The sequence below is a fragment of the Morone saxatilis genome, unplaced genomic scaffold (genome assembly GCF_004916995.1).
Source record: "Morone saxatilis isolate NCDOM2014 unplaced genomic scaffold, NCSU_SB_2.0 Contig19, whole genome shotgun sequence".
NCBI classification, from domain to species: domain Eukaryota; kingdom Metazoa; phylum Chordata; class Actinopteri; family Moronidae; genus Morone; species Morone saxatilis.
Window position 1 is genome coordinate 3,399,770 of NW_023339751.1, and position 10,393 is coordinate 3,410,162.

Below are 10,393 nucleotides of genomic sequence, written 5' to 3' on the forward strand. Positions count from 1 at the left end.
TGGAGTAGTTGCTGATTAAGACCCCCTCACCTCACCCTCCCATTCTATGCATGCAGGAGAAACAATGGTGGCTTTGAACTCCGTACATGGCAGACTCTGTAAGGGGGAACACAATGCACAAAAACACAAGGATTTTTATATTCAGGTGATTATACACCAATAAAAACATACGTACGAATATTACATTTCTGCCAATAGATCCTCCTAAAAGTTATGCAGTGGGCCTTTAAAACAGTTTTAACTTTGATACGTCATCAAATCATGAGAAGTGATATATACTGGAAGGATATACTGGAATTTGATGCTTAAGGACAAATTACACCAATTTATAAAATATACAAATTAAAAATAATCAGCATTCATAATTATACTTTAAAATTACAGTTAATAGCTGGAACTGTAGTTACATGTGCACTGAACACTTTTTGTATAGTACAATTCACATAAGACCAGGTATTACGCTGAATACTGCCAAGTGCAAATAACCCCAAAAATTATGATTCGCATTAGAGATAAATGAAGTATACAATTAAGCGTACAGTAGCTCTTGTTTTGCTCTACATAGCGTGGCACTGCGATTAACTGGGTCTGGGTTTTGTCACAGAGGTATTCTGGTGCCTCTGAGGTGACACTGCTCTGTTTAACTCTCGTCTCTCTCTGCCCTCCTTTCAGCTCAGCCCTCACGTGCTGAAGATACAAACTCAACTCGCTATGGTTACTGTCAGCCAAACAACAGTCAACAGTGCAGTGAACCTGAGGCGTCCATTGCCTGCCAGACCAAACTGCATGTGAGCTCGTATCTGCACTGCATCAACCCTGCTCAGCCTCATTTTATTCCCCCCTGAGAGTAAGTTCTCTCCGCTCTCTCCTGTTGTTGTCTTTTGAAAGGGAGCTGCAGCCCTACGTTGCTAAATCAGCAGATCTGCAGAACACTTGATTCCAAGCTCCATGCTCAGCATCCCAAAGTAAATGTTCCCAAGAAAATTCTACTACCGAGGCCCCCGATTATCACAGTCATGGCATTCAATTTTGGATCACGTACAGTACGTATCAACAATGAGCCATATCTCTCCAGCAAGCAGGAGAAATATTCAACAATAATATTTCTAAGAAAGGCTGTTCTCATACCTTAGATATTTCTTCCTGCCCTGTCTGTTGGCTGGATTTAAAGTACTGTATCTGTGTTTGGGCTCATTTTGTGCTGTAGGACATTTACAGCAGGTGAAGACAAGAGGAGCTTTATCCTGCAGCTGACGTCTCTGCTGTCTCCATCTAGGGCCAGTGAGCAGGGAAATGTCTTATTAAAGTTTCCCCTCTCATCCGCCTGACACGGCTCAAGTCCGGCTACGAGGGGCTCCTTCACCAACACCTCTATGTGAAAGACAGTGTGCACAATATGCAGCTCTGTTGTGGAGGTTGGGTGGAAAATTTTGCTGGGTCTGAGCTGTGCTTTCTTTGGCAACGGTGGCCTCTGGGCCAAAGCTTATTCATCTGTAAACTGACAGCTTCACCTTAGCCGAGGAAAACCAAGGAGCTGGATCCCCCGAATCACTGATCTGCTGGAGGAACAATAAATGTTCTTGAATCATATACCTTGTAATGTAAGGGCAAATGGCTTTTGTGTGCCATGATTATATTTTAGGATTGAATTTGCCTCACACGACGGGTTAGCACAAACCAGAAAATGCTAACGTGCTTAAAGAGGTGTGTATGTTCTTTTTTCTCATGTTTTTCTCCATCCTAAGTCCAAGTCAAAGAGACAGAATTTAGCAATTAGGCTTTTTTTCTGTTTTTGTCAGGAAAGCAACTGGTTGCGAAATTACAAGGCAGCAGGTAGTGGCAACACCCGTGTCACCTCCCTCTCTTAACTAACGTCACCAATTTGGCAGTCACTTCCCTGTTTTCAGTAACATCAGTTCGGCTGCACAAAACATAGTCGAAAAAAATAACCTAACATATCATTTCTCAGTGAATGTATTTTAAGACAGATTCATGCAAACTGAAAAACATGAAGCCGAGTTACGCTAAGCTGTGACTTTCCAGTAAAACAAGTGGGATATTGTTCTGCTTGTGAGTCTGTGGGTGTCACAATGAGTTGCCTGATTGTGTTTCTGGATGGCTTGGAATATCAGAGGCAGTCGGAGTCAAGGTCTCTTTAGGTCAAACTTCCACCTTGGCCCTGAGGTAATGAGAAACAGTCCACCAGGACTAACTTCTATCTCTGGTATTTTTTCGTCTCCCCTCAGGCTCCCAGAGAAGATTTAAGCCAGAAACAAGACAAGACACCCTGTGTCTGCCGGTAGCCAACTCACTGAAGTTGCGCAATTCAAATACAGGTGCAGTGTTTTGTTGTCTAGGCTCTACAATAATAGAAACACCAATCTTACATAAGACATACCTCTATAAAATGAGAGCACAAAGCCAACTGGTTGCTCAGACAAACAAAAATCTTCATTCTGTGTTTCATGTAGAGCGCTGAACTCACGGTCAGAGAACATGCAGGCAGTGTTCAGGGTCTAACATATGTCGAGTATTTGTATTGGATTTCATAAAACACTGGTATTTCCTGGTATTTTGTGTCTGAGAGTTTTGGCATCTCTACAGAAATACTTCTGATATGTTACACAACTCGCTGCAGTGCTGTGGTCGCAAGTTCTTTTGTAAACTGAAGGGAGTTTTCTTGGGGTCCATGCCTGTCAAAGTGAAGGCTGTCATCAAGTCAATGATGTACCATTGCAGGTATAAGCATAGTTATTACCTTGACAGCAAAGGTTTTCATTACTCATACTCAGAGGTTGTATGCTGCAGCTCAGCTTATGCAAACTCTCTAGGACTAATGCTGGGATTTTCCAATGGCTGGGGCATCTGCCATGACATGGGTTTTCTTGCGTGGGGAAATGTTCACGTCTCCTCTAACATCTGGTTTTACGGCGACTTCAGATGCCTCGACGGGCTGGTTGCGGTTGTTTATGGACATTCTGAGGCCTTTGAGGGAGTCGGAGAGGTTTGCCACATTGGCCTGCTCAATGACAGAAGTAAAACTGAACCCAGATAATTATTAGCATGTGAAATGATCTTGCTAACACAAGTATATTTGACTGTGGATGCATTAGGAGGGAGTCGATCTTGTTTCCTCTAAACAAGCATGACAGAGTGGCATGTGAGTGTTTTTGGGGGGAAGTCTGCTATAAGCCTCCATAAGGTGTTGTTATGTGTCTACACTGAAGATCCCACAGGGACAGAGGATCGGGCCGGGGAGGCCACTGCTGAGGGGTAGTTGGGTTCAAGAGGCTGCATGTATGGCCAGTCACCGCTGTCCTGTTCTTTCAGGCTGTTGGGTCAACATTATCTTTATTGTAACAGAGGGGGGGTGGTCATCTATCGTTCAGCACTGAACAAAGTTTGCCTGTGGGTTGTAAGCTTATATTTTATAACCTCATTTCGCTATACATCCTGGCTGGCGATAGTGTGTCTCTAAGGCCGACAGACCTCCCTCCACACTTGAAACAGCTGATTTATGTCTGGTCCTGGACACTTGTGCTGTGTGGCTGGAATGCAGGGAATTTCAAAGACCCCTCCTCTGCCTGTCCCGTCCACACGCAAACAAATGGAGCAGGCGCCTGGTTGGGCAGATGAAGGCCCACCGGTGCTCCCACTGCAGGGCAGGGAGGCAGAATGTAAGGAATGCCAGAGGCGAGAAAATAAATCCATTCTATCCTCCTTTCTCTGTCACTCTGTAGCTCTTTCTTTCTTTGGTATCTTTCTTGTTTGCCTTTTTCGCTTTTGTGCTGCATATTTTTCCAGCATTATATTGAGTTTCAGCTTCTCTTGAGTTATCATTTTTGGAATTAGCTTTCAGTTCTGGTGTATGCATGCATTATCTACAAGAAATTAGCCAGAATAGGACAAAAGTAATTTATTTGTGTTAAAACTTTAAAAACACAAATATGCATAGTGTTCTGTTGTTTGAAATAGTCATGTGGCAAATGAATTATGTGACAAACAAAAGAAAGCTTTGTTAAACACACTTAAAGTCACAAAATGCAATATGTTTAACACTGTGTAAAAAAAAAAAAGCAAAAGGACCTCAAAGTTATTATGTATATGCTGTGGGAGTCAACCTAAGAACACAAATCTATCATGTAGCATTTTTACAGTCAAAGGCACGATGGCTGTGTTTTAGCTGTAACTCAATAGTACATGCATTTTAAACATGCAGCTGGCATGGCAAACAAAAAAGAAGAAGAATCAACACTCCATAGAAGCTAGAATAGTTATATGTTTTGACAATAAAAACATAAGCAGCTCTGTCTATTGTAGCTCATTTTCATCTCAATGATATATCCAGACACCATTTTGATTGCTTTTTGAGTCTTTCTCTCCTCATGGCTATAGTTTAATAATTCCCTTTCTCCTCTTGGGGCCTCAGCGCAGCTCAAGGCCTGCTCTTCACTGCGGGTTTATCCATTATGTTGAGCACATCGTCCAGGATGGATGGGCCCAGATCAAGTTCAAGGGAGAGGAATGACCCCGTGATCTGGGCGAGGGAATCCTGTGACGTGCTCTTCTCCTTGGAAAACTCAAACTCAAAATCACAGATGCGGCCCTCCTCCACCCCACTGTCCCTGTCCACCCACTCTCCATTGCACTTTGAGAGCTCCTGCTTGAAGCCCATAGTAATGTCATTGTTGTAATGTCCATAACCATTGCAGTTGCCATTGCCATTGAGGCTGCCATTGCAGATCTTGTTCTGGAAGTCCCCTTTACCGATAAAGCTGTCAAAGCTGTCGCTGCTTGTGTTGCTGTTCAGGCTTCCATTGGCTTTGAAGGTGCTGTTGCTGTGACCGTTGATATAATAGGATGATGGCTTGTCAAACCTGGTTTCACTCTTGTTTATTTTGTTCACTTTGGCAACTGCCTTAGAGGTGGACTTATCTGTGTTTTCAAGCAGATCCAGGAGGACGTCAGGCTTCGACTGGATATCCTTGGAGGGAGACGAAGGCTCGCTGCTGAAGACGTCCATGGAGCGCAACAAAGCATCCATCTGCAGGATCTCTACCTCCTCTGTGCTGTCAGGTTTCATGGGAGCTGTAGGCCCAATGATGTCCTCCAACGGCTCCGGAGGCATGGAGAACACAGTGGAGGAGATCAGGGGCAAGGTAAGTGCCTGGCAACCACCAATAGTTGGGAGGGAGATGGCGTTCTTGAGCACCGGAGAAGGGGTTTCGGCAAAGGAAGCATCACCGGTGCTGTTAGCTCTCAGAAACTCACTTTGGATGCCATACTGAGGATGGACGTCCCCCTTCCCGGGTAGGAGTTCATACTTTCCCTGGAGGAAAGACATGTCTCCGAAGGCATCTCTCTCCCCACCCTTGCCAATGTGGATGGTGTGGCGAAAGTCCCCAAGCGGTGGACTGATCATGTCTGGGGACAAAATATCTCTGAGGCGACATTTCTTTCCCTTCTTATTATTGTTGGGTTTCAGGTATATGGGCGCTTTTGCTGGCATGGCTGTAACTGCGGAAGAGGTCTCAGATATGCAGGATAGAAAAGTCGGAAGTGCTCTATAAGTTCTGGACGTTACAGTTCCCCAGGGGAGAAGCTCGAGTTACATTCTCAGTAACACACCGGTCATGCAGGACTCCAAAAATAATTTCAGCAATTGCAGCATCGATCAGGAAATGGGATTCCAAGCAGGACTGGTGATGTCCGACGATGTAGAAAGGTCAAATGGCCACTTTCCTGAAATCAGAGACAAATAGAGAATATGTCAGCATTTTTGCAGCTGCTACTGATATAAAACTCCTGTCCTGCTTTCCAGAAAAAGAAATCTGGTCACAAAGTCCCACAAATAAACTCTGGATCCTGCAAGAAAAAAAAAATCCTCATCCTCATCTTGCATCTGGCGAGCTTAGAAGCCAGAGCAGAGGAGGATGAGGCCTGGGTCTAAGGCTTTTTTCTGCTCTATTCACATTTCCACACATGAGCCTCCTTTGGCCTCCACAACTCTGGATGTGCTAATGTGGAACAGCTGGACCGCAGATTGGGAGAGGAGACTTTAGTAGGATCAGAGCAGGGCAGCCTGTTTTAGGAACAAGCTACTGCTCAGACACGCACAGAGATAGAAAAAGATGGTCCAGAGGGGAGAAAGAGGGGAGTAAAGGGTTTTAGGGGGATTGTGTGAGAGAATGAAGGATTACTGAGCAAGTGGATCTTAAGAAAGAAGGTGACGCAGACGAGATGTGAATTGATTTGATAGGCAGAGGGTTGGCTCCAAGTTTAATAAGGGCTGAGATACCAGCTAGGTTGAACAATACATTAGGATGGGTAAACATTATTAAGGAGGTATTGGATTTGATAAAAAGGTGCCTGATTGCATGTTGCCCTCTCAGAGCTTTTCCATTATAAACCCAACCGAGAATGTCACCAAGTTGGCAGCCAGCTTAGTTTAGGATGAACTCAGTAAAAAGAGGAGAGAATCGGTTTGACCGTTTGAAATGACATAGCAACCAAGGAGAAAGGGAAAAACACTCGGAAGGGAGTTGACAGTGTGTTTGTGTGTGTGTGTGTGTGTGTGTGTGTGTGTGTGTGATGGGGGGGTGGGAGAGATTAGGAGAGAGCTTGCCCATTTATTAGACATATTTACTTATGAGAGGTCTGTCAGCAGTTGACCGTCTGACGAAAGTGCCTGGGCGGTCAAGTCCCCCCCCCCCCCCCTCCAAAAAAGAAAAAAGGTTTCACTGACAAAACATCCACATTCCTGCTGCAACCGACCCCATAGAGACACACTGCATCAGCCTTATCAGAGACACTTTAAGTAGGCTATGTTTATTCAGCAGGCACATTAGTGTGGAGCCAGAGAGACAGACACTTGCTACGTATTTGAATCCAAATAGCAGCCTGGAAACCATTGCGCTGACATCCATTTTGAACATGCATTCTTGTGTTTCCAACCTGTTTGATGAAGTGCCGTTTAGGCGCCAATACCTATCATGAGAGCCACAACTGTAATGAACTGTCTTGAAGGTGAAATCTTCTCACTCGAATAAACCTGTCAGCCAGCAAGCACTATGACGCTATATATAGCCATGACAAACACTGAGGGATGCAGAACATGTGTGAGTGTGTTGAATGGCAACGCCGCTCTCCAAGGGTCTTGTGTATTCGAGTGCTGGTGTGAGTGTGAGCGTATGTGCGAGGTGCCTGACTTCGCTCGTGAGAGATAGCGGTTTTGAATGCACGCCATGTGTGCGAAGGAGAGCGTGTTTGTTTGCTAATAGTGAGGGAGAGAAAGGGAAGCGGGGAGAGGAGTGCTGCAGTGTTTGATGAAGGGGGGGGGGGTACAGCCAAATCCCTCACTTGTTTAGCTGAAGCTTTTCTCTCATTCTTTTTCTTCCATTTCGCTTCCTCCCACTTGTTTTTTTTTCCTTTTGTAGTGTCTCTCCCTCTCGCTGCTGCTCCTCAATCCTGTCTGACCTTGACAGCTGATGCTCGCTGCAGTGGAAAATAGGGCTTGGATAGGAAGTGAAACAAATGCACCTCCACGCCAAAAGCTGCTTCCTGTGGGCTCAGAGTGCACATATCTATATCTGTATTAACTTTTGCAACACTATTCCCAAGAACATGAGGTCACTGCTGGCTGAAACATACCAAATGTATTGATTATTGGTCTGCTCTAATGAAATTATAACATCTGTCTGGCCTGTGTGGACCCTCTGCTCTCCAGTGGCATGAGAAAACGCACAGCCCATGCATTATTATAGATGAAATCAATAGTATGGACAGAACTTCCAGTGGACGAGCAATCCAACTCCAACTCAACTCTGCGGTGCATCCTACCCAAGGTCAACACTTGTGGCCCGTGAGAAGTCAGCTGGTGCAGTGAAAGCCTGGAGGTCTGACCTTCACGTCAGCCATCCTGCTGGTGGCTCAGTTTGGCTTATATGACAAATATGACTGGAATTCCAGAGGCCAACAGCAAAGTTTGAGGAAAACAATATCCTCATGACATTCTTTTAGGGAGCTGTATAAGGTTTAATTTAATGAGAGCTTGGTTAAATTAGTATTGATGTGAGTATATGTAGAGAATCTCAAGAGCCATAGCAATGCCAGTTAAGCTTATCTTGGATCAAAAGGAAATAAATCAATTACAACAGCTCAGGATATCCCAGGATGGACCCTTAGGTTCTGCTGACCCAATCAATCCATTTGTGTCTCTGCAGGCTGTTAATCGTTGAGCAGGTGTATTCTGGTCTCAAAGCCAAGGCCAGCTTTGCACCCTCGTTTTGGAACTGGCCCAATAAGAGGCGGCGTGGCACGTGTTGACTGGCGGCGCCACCTCCCCAGAATGCAGTCGCGGTGTTAATTTACACCTCTGGGGAAGTGGGGATCGGATGGCACCTTCCTTTCAAAATTGCTTGCCTGAGCAGCCATCCAGTTATAATGGAAGCTGCAGGATGAAGCCACTGTGTCATTGGGTCAGCAAGAGCTATCTGTCTGGGCATGAAGTGATCTGGAGCCACTCCAGCCTCCTTAAAAATGGAGCTTTGCCTCATCAGTTTGTGCTTGGAGGGTTAGTTATTAGTGAGGGGGGCAGCAGAAGGAGTGAGGTGATGAAAGTTGGAGTGTGTGGGGGCAGATAAATGTAGGGTTGGTATCTGGTAATTAAACTAACGGCTCGCAATTTGTCTGGGTATTTCTGGACACCTAAAAGTCACGTGCGATATAACTGGGTCAGTATATTCTTAGAGGAAGTGTAACTCTACTGTAGCCTAAACAAATGCTACAGTTTGATGATGCTTTCCAGTTCACTGCCAAACTGCTCCAAAGCCGGCGATGAAGGATGTACAAAGAGAGCAGCTGTTGAAAATATGACCTGTCTATGACTTCTCCATTCTTTAAAATAGAAATCCCCTAAATATTCCTCCTGTGATGGGCTTACCGTGATGACATTTCACATCAGTGGTGTTGAAAAATAGCATGCTATTCTGCACTTCTGTAGTAGTTGTGGTCAGTGTAACATCATCAGTGTGTAGGAGACACACATGTACTCCTCCCACTGTTTCTTCAAAGCAACTTTGTGGAAGACTGAAGTTTTCCAAATACACTTCTAACATCTAACCATGGCCTTGATTTCTGTCACGCCTTTGAATAGCAGAAAGACCCTCTCTTTGGGGCTGTTATAAAAAGCAAATGCACATACCACAGAGGGTAATGGTAGCCTTACAGAATAGACTGAGCTGTTTGTTACATAAAAAAACCTCAATTATAGGCAAAGGCCTAACTTTTGGGGGCCTGGTGGTGGTGCAGGGTGAATAGCAGGGTGGAGTATTTGTTCTGTCTTTCTTTCTCGCTCCCCTTGTGCCACCCGCAAGCATGGCCGGCACTTGCCAGAGTTATCCTTGGCAGAGATGAGCAGGAAACCGAATCAAAGCATATGAAACATGAAGGGCAGTGTCAACATATACTGGCAACGCAGAAGAAATCTTTTCCTCCCAGTGTACCGGTAAAAACCTCCTCCAAATCTGCTCCCCTGGAGAGATAAAAGCAAAGCTTTTCAGGGGAACATGCCTTAAGCTTGTAGCCCGACTAAAAATGTCTCTCTTGGAAAGCAGGGAGGATATCATGTTGCTTTTAACAGTGCAGCTCTTGTGTTACATGTATGAAAGCGTCTGCTGGACAAACGCTCCTATACAACCTAACTTACCATGCACGCTTTGGCACGTTTCACTGTTACTAGGCAATATCCCGTTCTGCTCCAGACATTCCCGAAAAAACCTCGACACTTCCATGACAGCCGGCAAACTGCATCCTATCTACTAATTCAGATTACTGTCACAGCAGAGTGTGAAATAAAGCATGTTCCCACTCACCTCAGATATTCCGATGGGCAGATCTTGATCCTTCCTCAGGTTCCTGGTGCTCTCCCGAATGCTGCAGCCCCAGGTTGATGTGTGTCTGTATGTGTGTGTTCAGTGGCTGCTTTGCTGCTCCTGTGGCATGTTGACACTGCCCTGCCTCCTGTCTCTGCCTCGGGGCTGCACTTCTGTCGACTGGGACGTCTGCCGGACAGCTGTTTTGGAATTGCGCTCCGGCTCCTATTCCCTTCTGAAGCAAGTCAAGTCTCCTCCTACACGTCCCCTCAACCCCCCCTCTTCTTCCTCTCTCTCTCTCTTTTCTCTCTGCTTTACCACTGCAGCAGCGTCAGGCAAGCTGGAGACAGAGAGTACAGCTGCCTGGGACTGCTGCAGAGAGGAAGAGAGGGATGGTTGAGGGGGTTGTTGTGTGTAGTGTGGGAGGGGAAGGATGAAACAAAAGCAGATGTAGAGGAGTCGTGAGCTCGGCTGTTAGTGGAGACCGGCGTGCTTCAATCAAACAAAAAATCTTTTCTTCT

At 45.4% G+C, this 10,393-nt stretch overlaps 1 protein-coding gene across 1 annotated transcript; it reads right to left on the bottom strand.

Annotated features, from left to right (window-relative positions):
- Positions 1-3,901: 3,901 nt before the first annotated feature.
- On the bottom strand, positions 3,902-10,154 carry cdc42ep3 (CDC42 effector protein (Rho GTPase binding) 3). The gene is made up of 2 exons (XM_035664061.1): positions 9,873-10,154; positions 3,902-5,742 (listed from the first exon to the last, which is right to left on the bottom strand). The coding sequence occupies exon 2, from the start codon at positions 5,507-5,509 to the stop codon at positions 4,436-4,438; it is 1,074 nt and encodes a 357-aa protein (XP_035519954.1). The 5' UTR covers positions 5,510-5,742; positions 9,873-10,154; the 3' UTR covers positions 3,902-4,435.
- Between the last annotated feature and the right edge of the window lie 239 nt (positions 10,155-10,393).

Coding starts and splice junctions, on each gene's coding strand:
- cdc42ep3 (XM_035664061.1), bottom strand. CDS start 5,509: ATGCCAGCAAAAGCGCCCATATACCTGAAACCCAACAATAATAAGAAG.